At 37.6% G+C, this 22,654-nt stretch overlaps 1 protein-coding gene across 1 annotated transcript in view; it reads left to right on the top strand.

Moving 5' to 3' along the window:
• Positions 1-22,654, top strand: part of Ubtd2 (ubiquitin domain containing 2) — a gene marked incomplete at its 5' end in the record, with an annotated part of 72,094 nt that continues 49,440 nt past the window's right edge. The window contains 1 exon segment of the mRNA XM_005376338.2: positions 1-181. Coding sequence (XP_005376395.1) covers positions 112-181 — 70 coding nt within the window.

The raw sequence follows: 22,654 nt of genomic DNA, 5'->3' as shown, positions 1-22,654 counted from the left end.
AGCGGCGCGCCTGTCCGGAGCTCGGAGGCGGCGGCGGCGCCTGAGAAGGCTGAGGCGGCGGCGTGCCCGGACGAGCGCCCAGAGGTGGCGGAGGAGGCGCCGGGGGCCCCCATGGGCGGGTGTGTGGGCGCCCAGCACGACTCCTCGGGCAGCCTCAACGAGAACTCGGAGGGCACCGGAGGTAGGTGAGCGCCAGGGGGCAGCCTCGGCCCCCATTGTTCCCGGCCAGGCCCGGCCACCTGTCCCGACCCCCGCGGCCGCGCGGCCCCCGCACCCTTTGTCGTCTGCTGCTCCACGTCACCCCCGCGCCCCGCTTCCGGCCGCCCCGCAGGCTGCGGGGCTCGCCCTGCCCTCCTGCCGCGGGAGAAAGTCCTCCGCGCGCCGGGGACGCAGCGCTCGGCCTCGCCGGCTGCACCGCCCGGCTCGGGAAACTCGGACCCGAAACTGCCCTTCTGGCCACCGCACTCTCTCTCCAGCCCGTTTAATTATTCAGGAACAGGATGGCGGCGCTGGGGTTGCAGAAAAGCGGATTGATGGGGGGTGGCGATGAGGGGGAGAGCGCCTAATGCGTTCCCTCCGACGGGCCCCGCCACATCTCTCCGCACCCTTCCTTGTTCAGCAGAGTTGGCTGGGCTCAGCTTTCCCGAGTTTCAGATGACAGCTGCCCTGGTTGGTTCCAATTTGGCCATTTAAACCAGGGAGTTTCTGGAGCTCGGCTGGAGAAGTCTCAGGCGGCCCCAGGCGTTACATTGAGGGCAGGGCAAACGGTCTCCTGGAGTAAAACGCGACTTTTTTACACTGCAGGGGGGTTTGGAGCCTGTGTCCTGCTGGGTTGGACTTGTCAAATTCTGATGCGTCTCGCGTAAAAGGAAAATATGTAAGATAAAAGTACTTATGAGAGTCTGACTTACCTCAGTTACAGGATCAGTACTTTAATAAAAGTTTGGTGTGTTGTTTTTTTTTTTTTAAATTCAACACAGAAGGCACTTTTTCAGCTTTATGGTAAATAGCTGTGTGTTGACAGGTATTTTAAATTTGCTTATTGGTAGTTGTAGTACATGGCAGAATAATACTGAAATTCGACGTTAAGTGACCTGTAAAGTGCTGAGTCTGTTATTAGGATGCCTAAAAGTTAGAATGTTTTAGATAAAAGAATAGCTTTCAGGAGTAGCAAAGAAAACGGCGTTGGTTTGATTTCGACCTGATGCTAACCTGTGTTGCCCATATTTATGTTTCTAAAGTAAACTGGGAAGTAGAAGGGATTACACACTCATAATTTACTAACATTTACATCAGTTGCTTTCCCAGTCACTTAAATTCTGCTCATGAACACTGTGCGCCTAACTTTTTGGCTGAATTTCCTGGATTACAGGTTGTTCAGCCATGCCACTTCATTGAAATCTGTGGGTACCCTGTATAATCCTGGACAGATAATGTGCGAGCTCAATAAATGTTGTCTTGAAAACAGAAGTCCTCGAAAATGGTACTTTATAGTACATTTCATGTTACAGCGTAGTCACTTGTGGCACATTAATGAGATCCTCAGTGAAAATAAAGGTAGAAAATAAGGGTCGGATTTAAAACAGCTTTGGGTTAAGGTCAGATTGGTGATCAAAGTGATTCTTCATCTAGTTGAAGTGATAGTTAAGGGTACCCACGAATATTAGTACTTGTTATAGTGTTTAATTTTAATTTGATTTTTTGCATTTATGTTAAAATTGTAATTTTTTTCTTCTCTGTAATAAACATGAACCAATTTTTTAAAGACTACCAGGCATTTTAGTACCGAATTTTACAGCTGAAATCGTACGTTTGTGTAACTTATAAGCAGTGGTATCCAGTTAGATAGCTATAGTACCAGTTCCTTTGAGGATTAAGTTCTCTGGACCATAAACACTGCTCTACTTTTCCACAGAAAAGTTTAGATAAAAGAATACCAACCTCCACCCTTCTTTATTTTCTTCTGGAGGGCATGACCCTGATATAACTGGGGTGGGGGAATGGGGTATGGGATGAAAGGATTACTCTGGAATTTAATTATAGAACCCTTTATTCTCCATTATAGTTATGGCAGTTAAGAGTTAATTGTCAGTTAATGAAATTAGCTCAGGTGTGTCAGGTTAACATGTTAAAGCATTCTTTTTGGGGGATGTGAAAAGAGGGAGAGAAGTGATGTTGCCACACATCCTTAGCTTTTCATACATACAGTGGTGATTAGTAGTTTTAACCTGGAGATATTGTTATGAAAATTGTTGTTATCAACATAGTATTAATATTATGAGCAAAATTGTACATATATCAAGAAAAGCTTCTTTATTAGGTGAATTACTTTCCTGAAGGAATTTGGGGAGTTTTTGCACAAGATCATAGAATATACGAATGACTTAGTTCATATTACAAGATTCTTATTATCTATTTTGGAATCCTTTAGTATATTCCTCTGGCATACCTTGGCTAGAATTCAGATTTGCTTCTATAAAATCATTTTAATAAATTTAGGTATAGCATAGAAGTTATGCAAGATTACTTGACAGTTTTCTCCAAGGTTTTATTTTCCTAGAATTTCCCAGTGTGTTGACCTTTTGGCTTTTTTTTTTGTATTGGGAATTGAACTCAGGACCTTACGCTTGCCAGGCAGGTGCTGTGCCGCTGAGCTATATCCCTGGCACAGGTGGCATTTTGAACAGCATATTCTTCATGGTTCTTTTGTTTATTATGATAGTGTGATCTAGGTGTTGGTCCTTCAGACCTCTAGACAAAATTTTAGCTATGGCATTTGCTAAGGAATTAAGTCTCTTATGATTTTTAAAATAAATATATGGGGGAAAAACTAATAATTAAAGATAGCCAATAGCTTGTTTTCTAAATTCACTTCTTTTATGTGAGTAGTGATATACAAAGTAGGTATTCACTTGGTGGGTGTGCCGTTTAGTCTGTTCATTCATTAATAGTCTAAGAAAATTGGCCCTGATGATCACAAGTTTCCATATTTACAGGAAGATAACTAAAGCTGGCCATCCATTTCTCTAATCTATTTCATCACGGAGTTCTTTTAAATATTCATTTATAGCAGCCTTACAAACACCTACCTGATGAGTAACAATAGTTCTTTAATAACATCATCTACCATTTATCTGGTATTATATAACAGATCTTGTGCTATGGGCTTAATAAATTCATTGAGGCCTCAACAACACTATGAAGTAGATATTATACCTATTTTATAGATGAGATTGAAACTCAAAGAAATTAAATAACTTGCTCAGTATTACATAGCTTATGCATGGCAATCAGTTTAAACCAAGGCTACATTCAAGAGCGTGAGTTTCTCCTTTCCCTCCTTTTTTTTCTGCTTTGTTTCATTTTATAAAATTGTGGTAAAGTGTAACAAAATTTGCCATTTTAACAATTTTTAAATGTTTAATTCAGTGGTATTAATTATATTCATAATGTTATACTACCATCATTACTGCCCATTTCCAAAATTTTTCAGCATTCCACACAGAAACTGGATCCTTTAAATTGTATGTTTTTGTTCCCCTCTCTTTTCAACCCCTAGTAACCACTAGTCTTTTTACCTTGATGAATTTGCCAATTCTAAATGTTTCATACAAATAAAATCTCAGTATTTGTCTTGTTTGTATTTTATTTCATGTATGTATCAGTATTTAATCTTCTTTATGGTTGAATAATATTTCATTGTGTGTACCACATTGTATGTTTACCTGTCCATCTATCAGTATACATCTGGATTGTTTATACATTTTGGTATAGCTAATGCAGCTGTGAATCTTGGTGTACCAGCATCTGGTTTGACTCCATTTTCAGTTCCTTTGGATGAATAACTAGGAGTGGCATTGTTGGGTGGGTAGTATAGTAATTATATATTTATCTTCTTGAGAAGCTGCAAACTTTTCTCCACAATAGCTGTATCATTTTATATTCCCACTAGCAATGTCTTCACCAACTCTTGTTTTCCATTTTTTAATTACAGCAACTCTAAAGGGTATGAAGTGGTATCTTATGGTTTTGATTTGCATTTCCCTAGTGAGTAGTGTGGTTAAACATCTTTACATGTAATTGGTAGCCATTTATATTTTTTTCTGGACAATTTCCTATATAAGCCTTTTGCTCACTTTTTAATGGGATACTTGGATTTTTTTCTTTTTCTGAGTTGTAGAAATTCTTTACATATTTTGAATGTGAAATCCTTACCAGAATTATGGAGTTGAAATATTTTCTCCTTTTCTGTGGATTGTCTTCATTCTCTTGCTGGTATCCTTTGGTCTACAAAAGTTTGTAAATTTAATACAATTCAATTTATTTTTTACTTCTGTTGCCTATATTTCTAAGTTGAAATGTATATGTATATTTTCTTCATTGATCCCTTCACTTATGGATAAAGAATCAAGATCTCAACTGAATGTCGTGGCTCATGCATGTAATCCCAGCCCTTCGGAGGCTGAGGCAGGAGGATTGAAAGTTCAAAACCAGCCTGAGCTACATAATAAGACCCTATGTTAAAAAAACAATAAAGATCTAGAACCAGTAATTCATAAATCTGTTAACTAACATTTACTTTCTCAGCTGTGAGTAGAAAACTTATTTCCTCTGTCTGATCTGGGGAAAGTTTATTAGCAGTAAAATTTTGTTGTTTTGAGACAGGGTCTTGCCATGTAATTCAGGCTGGTGTTGAGTTCACTGTGTAGCTCAGGCTGGCCTCAAACTTGCAGCATTCCTCCTGCCTCAGCCTCCCAAGTGCTGGGATTATAGGAGTGTGCCACCACGCCTGGCAATGTTTTTGAAAAGTTGGCAAGTTAATCCATAAACCTACTCAACACCCCCACGCCCTACCCCATTCCTAGGGATTGAACCCAGGGCCTTTGCACTGAGCTACATTCCCAGCCCGTATGTATGTATGTATGTATGTATGTACATAAGTATGTACATATGTATTTAGAGACAGGCTCTCACTAAGTTGCCAGAGTTCCCTAGGCTGGGCTTGTGCTTGCAATCTTCCTGCTTCAGCCTTCCAGAGTGCTGGGATTATAAATGCATGCTACCATGCCCAGCCCTGCCTACTTCAGTTTCTTAATCAGGAGGTAATCATTGTTTTCTGGGGGATCATTTTATAGGCATTGAGTACCCATAGAATGACCACTGTTGTATTGGTCCAAAAAAGAAATCATGCTCCTTTTTCTGATGTCCAAATCCTTTTTCTAGGAAAGCATAGTATGTTCAAGTGAAACAACCAGAACACTATAAACAGAAAATACTGAAGTATAACTGCAAGTGCTGAGGGAAGAAAGAAAAAGTAACCCCAGCAGCATAGGGTTGAACAGAAGCTATTTAATAGTAACCAGGATAAACTGATTTTCAAGACATATTTCATGTTCTTTGTAGACCGATAGAACATACCAGATGGTGAAATAGTTTTGAGCTAAGGCTTGAAAGTGGTTATAAATGATATATACATTGGGTAGTGATAAGATGGCTGCCTTGGTTAGAGAGTGGTGTGGCAGGAAATGAGACTGGACAGGTAGTGACTACAGTGCTGCTGTGGACTCAAGGTGAAAGACTCATCACGTAATCCCTGATGCAAAGAGCATATCGACTGCTGTGTATTCAGTTACTAAATGTGAATTGAACTAGTATATATTAGTTCCTGGGATTATAATGGTAGTGGTGGTGGTGGTAGGGTTCTCTATCCTACACTCCTAACACTTTACTGCACAAAAAGTATGGTCCCTGGAGCACACTTGGCCTTGCCTGGGAGCACGTTGAGGCCTACTCATGTCTACTGCATCAGAGCCTCCATTTTAATAAGGCCTCTAAATGATTCCTTTGCACGTTAAAGTTTGAGAAATACTGGCACAGAATTAAGTGAGAAGGTACTAGAATGAGGAAGCCAGGGTGGGGCGGTGGGGGGGGTTGTTTCATGAGTTGGTGATTTATTGGGATAAAGAAAAGAAAGATTCATTCTGTGCTTGTGAACCTGGGTGACCAGAAATGTTGAGATTGCATGGCAGAAAAGGAAATCTGAGAGAAGCTATAGTGTGATGTTCTATATGTTAAAATATAGACAGAAAAGTATTTAAACCAAGACATCAGGTGTGTAGTATACAAATTTACAAGTGGAACTCTGTTATGCTCAGGATTAGGAATGTGGATTTTGGAATTGGCTAAGGGGAAGTTGACTGAAGGAATAAACTGACTAGAAAGTGCAAGAAGCATAAAATACTAAGAATTGAGTCATAAAAATTTCACGAAAGGAAAAGAAATGAGAAAAGTCACCTCTATTGGCTTGACAAGTAATGGGTACGTAGACTGAATTTTATTGAATTATTGAGAAGATACGAAATCAGGTATCTGTTAAATGGGTAGAACTGACTGGTTTTGATCAGATCATTCTTTTTTTTAGATCATTCTTACAATTTTGGAAAAATCATTTGATTCAGTAACTTTTCATTATACTTGTGTTTGGGAAAAATTGAAACTATAGTGTGTTACTTTTATCCTAAAACAAAGTACATTTTGTGGGCATCCAACCCCAGAATATTACCAGTAATCCTTTTGAGCTTGGTTAGGTTCAGGACATATTTTGCAGGACTTTGTTTTTGAAAACTATCCTACACCCCTTTTCCTTCTGTATTTTCAATAACCCATGTATTACCCTATACCTCATCTGACTGGATTGTTTATTGAATTTTCTTAATGTTACTATTCTTTGGGTGTGCCTATAACAGTTGAATCAAAATTAAGAATGAGATTTAGTTTCCTCTTTTTATCCCTTGTGTGACAATGGAACTAAAAGTTCTTTCTATTTCCTTCATATTTCATACTCTCATAAAAGGCCTCTGGGTCTTTATGAGAGAGATGCATAAAATTTCATACCACTTTGGAAAGAGATTTATACCGTGAAATATGGGGTATTTACTTGATGTAAAGCAGAGGTGGCAGATTTTATTGTGAGGAGTGAAGTTTTAGGAAGAGGACCAAAAATGAAAATAGGCAGTAACAGGTATAGGGGAAAAACAGTGGTAGCCTGGATGTAAGTATACATGGTGGAAGGTCCAGTTGGAAAGGTGAATTTTTTTTGGAAAGAGATTTTATCGTTAGAGTTTACGTTAAAAACTGACAAGGGCCATTTTAACTCTAACTGCCACCTCATCACCTAGCTTTGTTTGGGGTGGTCTCCCTAAATTAAATTTTAAATTTTCTGTCAAAGAATGGAGGTCTCAGTCAGAATGTTCATGGAATTTATATTGGAAGGTATTTTTAAAGAAGATTCTTGCTATGATTATTAAAAGGGGCTTTTTTCTTTTCTAATTTTAATTTATTGAGGAGTTATTGGTACTGTATTACAGTTTGAGACGTTTTGAGAATTGGCAGATGCTTTAAGCTATTAGAAATGATAGGACTCGTCATCCCTCTGACTTTTGATAGTCATAATGTATGGCACTTCTCTTTCTATTTAAGTCTTGTCCAACTTGGACAGACTTAAATAGATGGGTTTTATACTTAAAACCTAATTTCTTACTATAAATGCAAAATTTTCTCAGGATCTTGCTAGTAGTATATTAATCGCAAATTTTTTAATGAGAATGATTAGAGAGTGTTAATCACTAATAAACTTTTTGCTCTTACATTAACAAGTGAGTTATCTCTTGTGACTTTAGAGCAAAACAAATTCTTGTTGCAAGAAACCATTAGGTTGATGTAGGTTAAGCAATGTGATCAAATTGGACATTATAATCAATTAGCTGATTTATTGATTCATTTTTTTTCTTACTGCACACCATTTGCATAGTTTATCTTAATTTGATGGACCACCGCCTCTGATTCTTCCTGCTGTCCCTCCCAGCTTTCTGCTTACCAAGCAGTATTGGGCTACCAGCAGGCTCCTCATGATTCACTAGTAGTTCAAGGACCATAAGGTGAAACTTTACTAACCCGTATGTAAAGATGTGTGTGTTTGTGAAGAATAATCAGCATATATTCTTCTTGCATCAGCTATTTTGACTCAGTCAGCAAGAATCCGGTTTTTTAATATATCCATATATTGAGCTGAGTGGTTAAATATTGCTGAATATACATTGGGTGTTTTAATGGCATATTTCTGCATGTTTGCAATAAAATTTTCAGAAGTTTCCATTATAGCTCTGTTTTCAGAAATGGAATTTCTATTGAAGTTAGATATCTAAAAAAAAAATTCACCTATGAAAATAATTTTAAATGAATTTTACTTGAGCATGAGGTCATGTTGATAAACATTTGTTCCAGACTTGACTAACTTTTTAAATTTTATTTTGTGGTTCTAGGATGAAACCCATGGCCTTAAGCATGCTGAGTAAGTGCTTTACCATTGAGCTATACCCTCAGCCCTTGACTGAGTAACTTTTGAGCTTTTCTGATTAAGTTCTTACCTTCTCAAGAAAACTTTTAAAGCCAGGCATGGTGGTACACGCCTATAATCCCAAGCACTTGCGAGGCAGAGGCAGGAGAATCACTGAGTTTGAGGCCAGCCTGGGGTACATAGTGAACTCAAGGCCAACTTGAACTACATAGCAAGACCCAATCTCAAAAAAAAAAAAGGAATACTTTTAGATAATTTTGTGTTTATTATAGGGTATTCATATATGAGCAAGGTAGCTTCCATGCTTGTGGGCTATGTGATAGGAATATCAAAAGGATAACAGTGGTAGTCAGTCTTTTAGAGATGGAGTACCAAACTACAATGGAAAACCCAGTCATCACAAAGTGCCAACACTGGGCCGGGCGTGGTGGTGCGCGCCTGTAATCCCAGCACTTGGGGGTGCTGAGGCAGGAGGATCATTGTGGGTTCAAGGTCAGCCTGGCTACAAAGTGAGCTCAAGGCCAGCCTAAACTGTATCGTGAGACCCTGTCTCAAAAAGACAAAAAAAAAAAAAACTGAAAAACAAAAAACCACGAAGTACCAACACTGCAAGTGGACCTGAATACTGAGATTTTAGTTAGGAAAAACTTATACATCAACATTTTTAGTTTTAAAAGAAAAATACAATAGCATTCATGCAATAGGTTCACCACCACTGTGATAGAGTAACACGTGGTCAGATTCATTTAGTTGTGAATCTACTTTCAACTCAGAGCAAATACTGTATTTCTTAAGTGAGTTACGTGCTTTTTCCTGAAACTTTTTTCTTTTTTGAGATGGAGGTTTTGCTTTGTTAACCATCTTGGTCAGTAGAACTTCTGGGTTCAAGTGATCCTCTCATCATAGCCTCTTAAGTAGCCAGGACTACAGCCATATGCTACCATGCCAGGCTTTTCCTGACACTTCAAAATAGCCAGCCTCTGTTAGTTTAACTCCAAGTACTTGAAGCCTGCTTTAATTAGAATTACAAATAAAGCTTGCTGTGTGATAGCAAGAAGCTTATGTTCTACTGGAGGAATCATTTGTTGAAATAATTAGGTAAAGTTCTAAGTATTTCTAGCAATGAAAACAGTATTATGAAAGCTCAAGGAGTCAAGGTCAGAATGCTTCACTGAGGAGGTGTTATAGGAAGTCGATTTTGAAAGAGGAGATAATGGTAAAAGGTATTGCTTGCAGAGGATTACTTGTCCAGAGACATGAAAAAACATAGCATTTTTACAAGATTGTTCAGATTGTGGAGGGAATAAATGAATGTGACTTAGCAATGTATGTTGTCAGATTTTGGGAGGCATAATTGCCATAATCAATGGACCAAGTTATAAGACAGTATTATTATTATTATTATTACTATTATTATCATCATTATCTTTTTTTTTTTTTTGAGAAAGGGTCTGACTATGCAGTCAGGCTGGCCTTGAGCTCACTTTGTAGCCCAGGCTGGCCTCAAACTCATGATCCTCCTGTCTCAGCCTCCTGAGTGCTGGGATTACAGGCGTGTAGCACCACACCCTGCAACACAGTATTATTTGTGATACTAGTTAAATTATTTATTTGTGCATCTAACAATCATTTCTGACAATGCTACATTTTGCAGGCTTGTTTTACACAAAATTCCAGTGTACTAGATTGTGGTAGTCTAACCGATTTTTATTGTCTAATAATTTTAATTGCATGGTCTTCTTTATACCACAATGTAGATTTAGGTAGGTTTAATTTTATTGGAAGATGATTGTTCCCCAGACTATAGTGGATCCACACTAATCCTGTTTTTTTCTGCTGTCTTCCAACATTAGGAGTAATCTTTCATTACTAAACAAGTCCAGGCTGGGTGTGACAGTGCACACCTGTAATCCCAGCATTTGGGAAGCAGAGGCAAGAAGATTGTCAAGAGTTCTAGGCCAGCCTGGGCTGTGTACCAGAAACCCTATATCTCAGAAAAACCAAAACTGAAACAAAACCCTAAGTCTGAGAACTCTTATTTCTCACCCCAGAAATAATCTACCACCCTTTAAAATTCCATTTATTATTATATAGTACTTCCCTCCTTCCACTGCTACTTTCAGAAACAGTCTATCATGATCATTTTTATACATTATTTATCTTAGAATGTGAGCTGCACAGGACAGAGACTTTGGTACTGCCTTAGTGCTTTAGGTTCAGTTAATATCTGCATGTAACTCATCTTAGACTTTATAACGGTATTGGAGAAAGTAGTATTTTCTTAAGTGTGTGTAATGGTGGGGCTCAAACCCAGGACTTCAACCACTGTGCTACATGTCTAGCACAAAAGTAATATTTCCCTAATGGAAGATTTACTTGATTTTAGAATAGGAACTTCATTAAATAGGACTGACTAGAGAATATAAAGAAAAGGTCTGTGATAATCCTTCAGAGCTAATTCTACCTACTCTTACCTTTCTATAACTGTGCCTTTAAATCACTTGACTTTCTAGGTTTCTAGTTTTGTTTGTTTGTTTTGTTTTGTTTTTTCTTCTTTCTTTTCAGTACAGGGAGTTGAGACCAGGGCCTTTGCCCTGAGCTATGGTGTTGCTCCGCCACCACCACCACACATTTATTTTTTATTTTGTGGCAGAGTCTCACTAAGTCACTAAATTGCCAAAGCTGGGCTTAAACTCCTGCCTCTGAATGCAGGGATTTATAGGTATGCACTACCATGTTGCATGAGATTAGCAGATTCAAACTTCTATAGCAATGTTGCTTTTTTTTTTTAAGGCATGTCTCACATTTAACACACTGACACATAACTCTCATGTCAGCCTCAGAATTTAATTTCCTTTTATTTTCAGTCAGTAAAGCCCTGGTTCACCCAAACAGCTAAATAAAAACAATTGATATGGTCTCCTAAAGTTCTATACCCAAAAGCTAAGCGTGAAAGTTATAGTGTGATAGCTTATATTTTCACGGAGCATTGTTTATTTACTCTGTGAAATTAGAGGATAGATTGAGCAGGTACATCTGAGCTTGCTGTGGCATTTAATGGGGCCTAGACATGTGGGTGCATATTCATGTGCCCATATTAAAAGACACTGCTGAGCTGTGGGTTTCCCAGTCAGTAACACATCTGCAGAAAATTCCCTAAATTTCATGAAACACGAGAGAGCCTTCATCCCAGTGTCTTCACAGTCAATTTAACTTAGCCTAAGCTAACAGTTCACCTCATGATAATTCTTATGTTTCAAATTTAGCATTGTGGAACTTTTTGCTATAATTCTTAAAAATGCAGATATATATTTTATGAAGTAATCTGAGTCATGTTTATGAAACTTGGGGTTCTTTGGAGCCAGTTTTATAATGCATGTGGCAAGATCCAAGTAGAAATTTTTACCTAACATAATTTCAGTTTTTCTCTACTCTGAGGTATAAGTATAATATGTTGAGCATTACATTATACATTTGGAGTTTCATAGAATTACTCAAAGAACAGTACTATAATTAAGCAGCTTGTAAAATTTAAAGAAACAAAATGCTACCCAAATTAATTCTAATGCTGAGAAAACTGCTTAAGAGAAAAGGAAAGAGAAAGCATTAACAACACCAAAGCAATTAGAGTGGTGATTGTGTGTATACCACTAGCTGCAGTCTGGGTACAGATTCTGGACATTTGTTTACTTCTGTCTTTACCCCTGCTTCCAGTTCATTTTTGCCAGGATTTCAAGGATAAAGAACAAGCCCTCCTCTAGTCTTTCTCTTAGAGCAATTTTGGCTTCATAATGTGCTGTGTAAGTGAAGTTGTTTGATTATTTATGATGTAAGCCCTACCTCTTAGCACTTTTGAAGCTGGAAATGCAACTTGGTGCTGTGCACTCTTGAGGTTGGAAATGCAACTTCGTGCTTTTAGATCTACTTTTGCTACCTCTTACTTGGCTTCCCTTTTTTCCTTTTCTTGGGTGTAGAATTGGCAACTTTGTCTTATGTTTAACTTTAGGAAATACAGAGGGTACTTCATGAAAAAAGTGAATGAGCAGTGTTTGACAGGTTTGTCTGTAGCTTATAAGAGAGGAACCAGGATAAGATGAGATACCGAGAAGAATCTGGTAAGTGAACTCTGGTACCTTCCGTGTTTGTTAAAACCTGACCGTTGTTTATGAAGAACAGATCAGGTCAAGAGGAAGCAAAAGGGTTGTCAATGAAAGTCTTTGCATCTGATGAATGAGTCATAACTTTTTTCCATTTCAGCACTTTGCCCTGTTCTCTTTACTTGGAATGTAAATGATACGGCACTTTTATTATAGTTCTTAAAAATAACATGCTTCCCCAACGTATTATTTTTAAAACTGCTTTTAGAAATTGTTTACTTATTTCTGTCTTTCCCCAGGACATTGTAAGTTCTGTGAGGGCAGGGACATTTTTTTATCTGATTTATTCTTTACTGTATCCCTAGTATCTGGTATAGTTTTGAATGTATCTACAGTAGTTTTTAATTGAGTAAATAACTGAAGTAACAGCTGTAACTATTTTATCACTTGGAGAATAGAAAGTGTACTAGTTGGTTTTATTTCATTTGATTTTGGAAATTATTACTAACTGGTTTACAAGAAATAACTCTGGGATAGATTGTTACTTGGCCATTTTGACAAAAGAAAACAGTGACCTAATTTTCTTGTGAAGGTCTCCTATTTATTATGTGTTTAACTGCAAACATAGTGGTAATTTGGATATGAACAGTAAGGTAATTATATTTATAGCCCACCCAGCCCAGTGGAGTTTTATTGGGTTACCATTCAGCTTATTCAGTGCTTAGGTTGAGTGAAATAGAAATACAGATTTCATAGGCACCCAATACTGAGTGCTACCTAAATAGGAAAATAAAACCATTTTCTAAGAATTACATAAATTTAGGAGTGTGTGTGTGTATGTGTGTGTGTGTGTATGTTTTGTTTGGCAGGTATTTTGGAGGGTGCTAGAGGAGAGCAAGAATCTGGGAATATGATCAGCTGTAACTGGTTTTTTAAGGTACTTTGCTAAGGCTAATTTCACTCTGGGAGCAAAACTATTCATCTTTTATCTTTTCATATTAAATCACATTTCTTCAGTATTTGTCCATTTTCCTGTCCCTGGAACACAATATCTGAAACCCACAATTTAAAAGAGGAAAGGTTGAGTTTAGCACATGGTTTCACAAGATTCAGTACCTCGTCGGCAGCCTCCAAGGAAGAAACTTAGTGGAGGAAGGGCATGGCAGTGCAGAGCTGCTGAGTTCATGGTGGCAGGGAAGCAGCGCTGGGGAATAGTGCCAGAGAGGGATGGGTCAGGTACCATTTATAGTACCCAAGACCCTGTCTCTGCGACCCACACAGACACACCCAGGATCATGCTTTACTAATCTGCTAGATGTTTCTTAATCCAGTGAAGTTGGAACATCACGATAGTCATACCTAAAATTATTTATAGCATTGTATTTTAGAGAGAAATGTATTAAGTATGCAAATACAACTTTAAAATGTATAACATACGGTTTAAGCTTTATAACATGCATAATTTTTATAATATGCTTTGTATCAAAAGATACTTAGTGATTTCATGATTTTTGTGCTATTTTTTACTTACTAAAATCTATGACTGTTGTTTGTACAGCAAGCATACATTGAGTATACCTAATAAATAACATACTTGTATATAACACCATGGTTCATTAGTAATGGCTACATAATAAGTATTTGCTGACTTAGTGAATGTTATTGAAATCATGCCTTTGATTTGTTCAAGATTCACAGATAAAATTAACCAATTAGGCAGAACATGAGTTTTAATGGTACGTTTTGGTAGGTTTTGTTGTTTTTTTAGGGGTGGGGCAGGATCTCTATATAGTAGTGCTGGTTGGCCTTCAACTCACTCTATAACATAGGCTGGTTTTTTATTCGTGATCCTTCTGCCTCCATTTTTTAAGTGTGGGGATTACAGGTGTAAACCACCATGCTAGGTTTATATTTTGGTTTTTAAAGAATCTTTACATACATGTTTTGACTCTTTGAAAAATAACTTCCTTTGGGCCAGTGATATAGCTCAGCAGCACAGCGCCTGCCTGGTAAGTACAAGGTCCTGGGTTCGATTCCCAGTACCAAAAAAAAGGACTTTAACTTTATGAAAGACTGATGTTAATACCGCCATTTTACAGAGGTAGATATTGAGGCACAGAGTTGTTTTGACTCTGATTGGGGAATAAAAAGAGTAGCCCAACTATAGGTTTTGTCTTTTATTGTCTAATTCGGTATTCTCACCACAGAGGTGAGGGGTTTTGGTTGAATTTTCCTTGCAGCTGGAGTGTGTTTTCCTCATTGCAGGAAATACAGTTGAGTTGAAGTAAATAGAATATGGGTTTAAAGTGTTTTGGGTTTTTTCTGGGGTTTTTGGTTTTGGTTTTTTGAGACAGGGTGTCACTATGTAGTTCAGACTGGCCTGGCCTTGGACTCACTATATAGCAGTCCAGGCTGGCCTCGAGTTCACAGTGACCTTCTGCTGCAGCCTCCAAGTAGAATGTGGGTTTTAGTACATGTCCTGCTGAAGGGAGCGCTAGAATGTGGGTTTTAAAGAATCCTGTGCTCATATTTTGAAATGTAGATGACAGCAGTGAAAAATTCGGTAGGTCTTTAATCTTAGTCAACAGATTCTGTTGGATTTCACAAAGTCAAAAATTTGAAGTAAAATCTTAGTTATCTAACTGGACCAAATAGAAAAAATGGAAAAAAGGGGTAGTCTTGCTCATCTTCACTCAGTTATACTCTTTTCATCATTACCTCTGTCAGCTGTTGCAAGTGAATGTTTTCTGGTTAAAACTCTGTGAAATTTGAGCAATTTAACTATGTGGGGAAACAAGTTCCTTGAGGTTCTTTAGGTATAAGAAAGAAAGGCTTTGTCTGACCTAAAGAAAGCATAATGAACTTTTTCAGGAACTATGTTCTTAAATCATTGTTAGTGGAGTACTGAGAAATCTTATAAAGTGGTGGTTGTCCCAACAGATAAGTTGGAGATTGCATGAAAGTGCTGTCTTCGCATTTAGTGTACAGAGCATCATATGGACATTTGGAACCACTTTGGCTTTAAAACTGATAAAAGGAGCAGGGCCCTACTTGTTTCCTAAAGTGTCTCTTAAAAGTGAGAGTGGTGGATGTCCTGTGATCGTCTAATACATAGGCCCACTATCTAGATTGTACTTTTTTCTCTTAGTCACCAATCAGTTCCTGGCTTAAACAGTTACCCTGGAAATAATAATTTTAATTTTATATTTATTACAAAGCTTTTCAAGTATTGTGTTGCCCAAAACAAACGCACAGGAATATTGAAAAAGTCCTACTGTGAACCTGGTTTTATGAACTCTGTGTTTGTGATAATTGCATCATGCCGTGGATAGATGATTTCTTCAATGAATCAGTGTACTTTATATTTCCTTTACATTCTCATAATTTTGAAATGAAAAGTTGAGGTATACCACTACATATAACAAGGAGGACATAATGAAAAAGGACACGAGAAAGAAAATGATACCCATGACTTGGGATAAAAATTGAATACGACACTTAAGCTGTAACAAGAGCTCTGACTGGGAAGAATTGTTTATCTGTTGTTGGATGAAATTAAGTAAAACAGTCTTTGAAGCAAGAAGATTGTTGCAGTGTATAGTAGATTGATTCTTCTTGTGTGTGTTTTTGTTTTCTGCATAGCAACACTAAACGTACTAACCAGAACTTACAACAATGACTGAAAGTGACTTTTCCTATAATATATGTTCTTTAGGCATTCTAAAAAAGGAACAAAAATTAGGGATACAAGTTACACTTTAATGGTAAAAGTATGAATTCTAAAAGTGTTAGATTTAGGAAGTTTAATCTTCTATCAGGGAAGAAAAATACTCAGATAAAACATTGAGATTAAAGGAAATGAAGATGAAAAAAATTCAGTGTCTACTGAGAAATAGTTCTGATTTAATAATAAGTTGAAAGTATAAAACATGTTTCCAGTTTATTTTTGTAGTAAAATCACAGAAAAATACTATAACGTTTTGATAAATAGGAAATGTTACTGATGTCTTTGCGTTTACTTTTTATGTGCTCTAAAAGCATATTCTGACATTGCTAAACTAAATCAATACCCAGTCAGAAGTTCAGGCTGTAGCACTTGTAAGGTTACTTTTGCCTTCTAGGTAATAAAAGATAATAAAGGTTTGAATATGTATAATATATATGAATATATATACATATAATGCATATGTATGTTCATATATGAATATTTGTATTTATACATGTATGTCTGTTCATGTATGAATATATGTATACACTTGAATATATGCATGTGCATATGAATATATGTATATACTTGAATATATGCATATATGTATGAATATATACATATATATTAGTATATATGTAGTATAGTTTGTGAGTATAATTCTTTCTGAAAACATGCTTGTAACCCAAAGCATTCATATATCAGAGCGTCCTCAAGCCAGGTATGGTGGCACACACTTGTAGTCCCAGCGTTCAGGAGCCTGAGGCAGGAGGAGTGCAGAGAGTTTGAGGTCAGCCTTAGTTACACAATGAGTTCAAGCGCAGCCTGAACTACATAGCAAAACCCTGTCTCAAAAAACACCAAAAACCTGTCCCCATAAGAAATAATGGTAGGGCTGGGGATATAGCTCAGTGGCATAAGCACCTGCCTGGCAAGCACAAGGTCGTGAGTTCGATCCCCAGTACTGGAAAAAAAAAAGAAAAGAAAAAATGGAAACTCGATTCATTCCACAACCTAAAAAATGAATATAAAAATGATTATAATACTACAGTATCCAAAATAATAAAATAAAAAATATAAAGAAAAATAAATTAACTTGCATTTTCCCTTTCTTTTGTTAGTTTGTTTTTTAAGACAGGGTCTGGCTATGTAGTCCAGGCTGGCCTTAAACTAATAGTGATCCTCTTGCCTCAGCGTCTCAAGTGCTAGGATTACAGATGTGTACCACCAGCCCTGCACTTGCCTTTGAAAACCTTCATGACTTCTATGAAGGAGATGAGAGAGGAGGGTTATTAGGTAGGACAACTTTCACTATCACTGGTGAAATCACTGTCCACTAGTGATAGTGAAATATTTTGGCTCCAGTGGGATCTTTTTCTTTTTATGCAACTTTAACATGGAACCATGGTGGCACATGCCTGTAATCCCAGCACTGGGAGGCTGAGGGAGGAACATCACTGTGAGTTTGAGGCCAGTTTGGGATACAAAGTGAGTTTAAGGCCAGCCTGCACCACATACACCCTATATCAAAAAAAAAAAAAAGAAACCTTGGTGACGCTTGCTTTTGCTTCCTTTTTGAGAATTTCATAGAAATGTGACATTGCTGGTTGGTAAACAAGTTCATTGCTCTGACTGCTACAGCCTTATTTGTGTGATGCTTTTCTACAAAATTTTGCAAGTTTCCCACATTTTACACATCTCTCTAATCTCATGTAAAGTGAAGAATTCCTCACATCTTTTTCTTCCTCCTCTGCAAATGAAATCTTCTCCATAATCTCTTGCTGTTGGGAGACAGTCACCCACAATCCTGCAGAGAGACAGAGACAGAGAAAGACAGAGACAGATGATGGAGGAGGGAAAAAGCAAGGGAGGGAGGGAAATGAACTGTTGGCTCAGTTGTGATCATGGGATGTTCAGCATTACATTCTATTATTGCAAAGTATTGCTCATATATCATTAAAATTTATTAGAAATGTTTGCTTGTGGAACAAGTTACTTGCAATCCAAGGTTTTACTGTATATATAATATATATAGTGGATATAACATATACACTATATGCACATGTTATACACACACACACACACAATATCCCTATACTACATATAGATAATCTGTAGGGATTTCCCTTTCTCTGTTATCTGAGAATTTAAGGCAACATTTATTTACTTATTTATTCTGCAGTTCTGGGAATTGAACTCAGGGATTTGTGCTTGTTAAGCAAGTGCTCTACCATTGAGTACATTCCCAGTCCCATTTAGAGCTTTTAGAATCTTTCTGGAAAAAAGAAAAAAGTCCCTTTAAAAAAGTATATGTAAGAAAGAGTGACATTTGTCCTATTACCTAACAAAGGACTTTTGGGTTCCTCCTTTTTAGATATATACAATGTGTGTGAGTCAGCACATGTGTATGAGAAAGAAAAGCAATGTAGTAGTAGAAGTGTCATTGTTAGCTTTTTGTTGTGGGAAAAATAGCATATTTTCTAAAATTGACCTTTCTGACTGTTTTTTAAGTTGGGCATTAAAAGTTGATGTTGACGTCACAATATATGAGATATCCACATCCCAGGACTTGGTGAGGAAATGCAGGATAAACCAGAACAAAAGAAATGTCCAACTAATATAATGGGCAAGTTTCTTAAAGCTTTTATATGGGAAGCTTAAAAGAATATGGTATTTATTATTGATAGTACTTCCTTGTCAATACCACCGTTAAACAAGCTAAAAGCAAAGCTTAAAATTTTGTAATGGCAATAGCCATAGATGCAGTTTAAGCAAATTGTGACATCCAAAATATCTAAGACTAACTTTTTAGTGGTTTGATCACATAAATCAGATGCCATTTTCATTATAAGTTTGCAGAGAGAGCAGGAGAGAGAATTTGACATTAGAGTCACAGTTCTGCTTTATACATTTTGTGGTAAAATCTTGAACAAGCAAAAATATCGGTATGTTCTGTGGTTTTGTTGAAGATACTCTTAGTTTTATCCATTCTTAAAAGCAACAGGGATTTGTGTGCACTTAGAAATCCATTCATTAAATGAGGATTGGTAAATGAATGCAATAGCAAGTAAGATATATTTACTTACATTTTTTAGGCTTTTAATGAACAGTAAAATTCCTCAAGTATAGGAAAAAATTCATATTCCAGAGACTTAAGGAATGCTAGTGTCTTTCTTAGGAAATAGGATTTTCTTTGATAGTAGGCTTAAGATAAGTGCCTACATGCTTTTGGCATTGGATGTGGGCTGCTAGGAGAAAATGGTTTAGTGTTAGATCAAGGCCAATTTGCTGTGCTAGCCTAAGTACTGGTTTACACTTTGGAAACCTAATGAAGGTCTACAATCTTACAGATGGATTGACAATGCAGGCTCACTTTGGGAGAGTGGTGAAAGTCCAGGTCCATGCTGAACATTGATTCAAGTAACTCATAGCCATGAGGCAGAATCATTTTACAGTTCATAATATGAACCCTGGAGTCAGTTTGAGTTTGAATTCCTGCTCTACCACTTAGCTGTATAATATTTGATAATTATTTAATGGATCTTTATATATTTTTCATGTGCCAGCCAGGATTCTGTTTGAGAAACGCTACTCCATTAAATACTTGTAACAAGCCTGTGAAATAAATATTGTTGCTATCCAACTTAGGTTCCTCCTTACTCTTTACCAACATACTTTACCTCTATTTCCAAAATTAGTTATACTTCAATTTTAATTTTCTCATTTTAAAATGGAGATCACAGTAAGATAATTGTGGGGGGATTCAGTGGGACAGTAATAGTACTCTGCAGGGTAAGTGTTCGCTGTTGTGTATTATTTTTTTCTGAGAAAATGCAACATTTTGTGGCAAGCCACTATCCGCTTTACCCATGCTGTAACAATTGCAGCAGTAGCTGGACATAGTGTGTACACCTATGATCCCACATTCCAGAAGCTGAGACAGGATCATTGTGAGTTGAAGGCCAGCCTGGGTTACATAGTGAATTCAAGGCCAGCCTGGACTATATATACCAAGATCCTGTTCCAAAAAACAAAACAAAACCAAAAGAAAAAAAAAAAAAAAAGAATTGGAGCAGTAGGGAACGTTCACTTCAAGGTATAAATACTTTCTACTTATTCCTTGTTGGTTATTCCTAAAGAATATTGAATTGTTCAAAGAAAGCCTGAAAAGAGTCTCATTTTCCAGACTCAGACAGTGCCTTGACAGTGTCCTGGGAATTTATAGTTGTGATATTTGGGTTAATTTTGTAATTTCTCTTCCAAGTCTTAATTTATGTCACAAGTCATATTTCCTTTTAACTTTAGTGATGACTGGAAGCTAGATGTGGTGATACATATTTTAATCCTACCACTCTGTGAAGTGAAGGCAAGAGAATTACAGGTTTGAGCCCAGTGGGGGCAATTTAGTGACTTGAGAACTTGTCTCAAAATTTAAAAAAAATAAGGAGGCTGGAGATGTAGCAAAGGCTCTGAACTCAGACCCCAGTACCGCACAGAGAAATAATAATAATGACTGGAAGTAGCAGAGGAAAATAGACTAGGTCTTTTCAGGAGTTATCCCCACACAGACACATGAGTTTGAACCATTATGCATGCATGAAAATACCTTTGTAAGACCTAAAGAATCCAGGTAAGAGATTATAGTTGTAGCTTTTTGAAACAACTCCTTGAGGAGGGTGGGAAGGACAGTTGTACATTACCTACATCTCCCATCCTCTGAACCCAGGCTGCAGAGTGTGGAGAGAAACCATCCATTTGTGACAGAAGTGAGCACAGGACCTTGCCCTAGACCCCAAAACCACAGTAAAACTCAGCACTGGCAGATCGTTATAGTCTTACACTTCAAGCAAGTATGCAGACATCCTCCAGATCCAGCATCAGTCACAACCATACAGCCAACATCCTCCAGATCCAGCATCAGTCACAACCATACAGCCCTACGCTTAAGGCTTGAGAGGCAGACTTCATCTCTGGTTTGTACCATCACTGGGCCAAGCTCAGCAACCTCAGCCCTTGGAAAGCTGAGTATTAGGCTGACAGCTCTTTATTTTGTGATCATACCAGACAGCCTGTCCTGCATCTCTTTGTGGCCTGTGAAGAGCTTTCCAGACAAAACCAGTTTGAAAAGGTAAAAGTAAGTACCTATACCTACCTCTTCAAATAATACAGGCATCAAGGACAGTCAGGGAAGCATGGCATCACAGAACAACAAAGTTAAGTGCCCAGGATAGACTCTGAAGAAGTGGAAGTGTTTGAAATGCCTATAACTTCAAAGCAACTGTATTAAGCTCAGCAAACTTCAAGAAACTGTAGAAAACATGTAAGTGAGATCAGCAAAACAATGTGAGCAAAATGATTTTTTTTTTTCTTTTGAGACAGGGTCTCACTCTCTAATTCAGGCTGGTGCCCTTTAACTCACTATATAACCCAGGCTGGCCTTGAACTCACCGTGATTCTCCTACCTCAGCCTCCCAGCGCTGGGATTACAGGAGTATGCCCCTATGCCCAGCCAAAATAATATTTAATAACAAAATTTTGGAAGTGAAAAATAAAGTTAAAAACACAGTAGAGAACATCAACAGAATTGATCAAATGGAAGAATTTGTGAACTCCCAAGACAGATTATTTGAAAACATATAGCCAGAAGAGAAAGGGGGGTGGGTATTGGACAGCATGAAAAGTACAAGTGTTTGAGTCATAAGAGTTCAAGAGATAAAAGAGTACACCTTTAAGATGCAGTAGCAGAAAACCCTAAAGTTGGAGAAAGATGCATATAGCCATATACAGATATGTACAAAATCTCCAGTCAGATTCAGTTCAAGCAGGATTATCTCTGAACACAAGCAGCCTGTCAAAAGTCAATGATAAAGAGGACCCTAAAAGCAAAAAGAAGCTGGGTGTGGTGGTGCATGGCAGTAATCCTAGCACCCAGGAGGCTGAGGCAGGAGGATCATTGCACGTTCAAGACCAGCCTGGACTACAATGTGAGCTCAAGGCCAGCCTGAACTACATAGCAAAAAACAAGTAATAGGTTAGTGGATTTCAAAATGGCTACCATCAAACTTCTCAGCAGAAAACTTTCAGCCTAGGTGAGAGTAAAATAGTGTATTTGAATGAAGGAAAAGAATGGCAAAAATAGCAAAGTTGTCCCTTTGAAATGGAGAGACTTTTCCAGACAAAAGCTGAGAACGTTTGGTATCACCAGACCTGTCTTACTGGAAATGCTAAAGAGCAGTGATGGTGAGTCCCAAACAGCAACCCAAAACCCATTTATTTATCACAGAGTGCCAACACTGGAATTAAATCTAACACTAAGGTTTTAGTTTAGAAGAAACTCGAGCACCTTTTGTCTTACACAACAGGCATCCTATTTGTTCACCACCACTATTATAGAGAGTTCTTAAACGGAAAGTGAAGGACATTAATGACTAAAAAGGAAGCTTAACAATATAAAACTTACTGGTAAAAGTAAGTATACTAGCTGGGCATGGTGGT

This window comes from Chinchilla lanigera, unplaced genomic scaffold (genome assembly GCF_000276665.1).
Source record: "Chinchilla lanigera isolate Chin_1 unplaced genomic scaffold, ChiLan1.0 scaffold00007, whole genome shotgun sequence".
NCBI lineage: Eukaryota > Metazoa > Chordata > Mammalia > Rodentia > Chinchillidae > Chinchilla > Chinchilla lanigera.
This window is presented reverse-complemented; position numbering and strand designations above follow the sequence as displayed.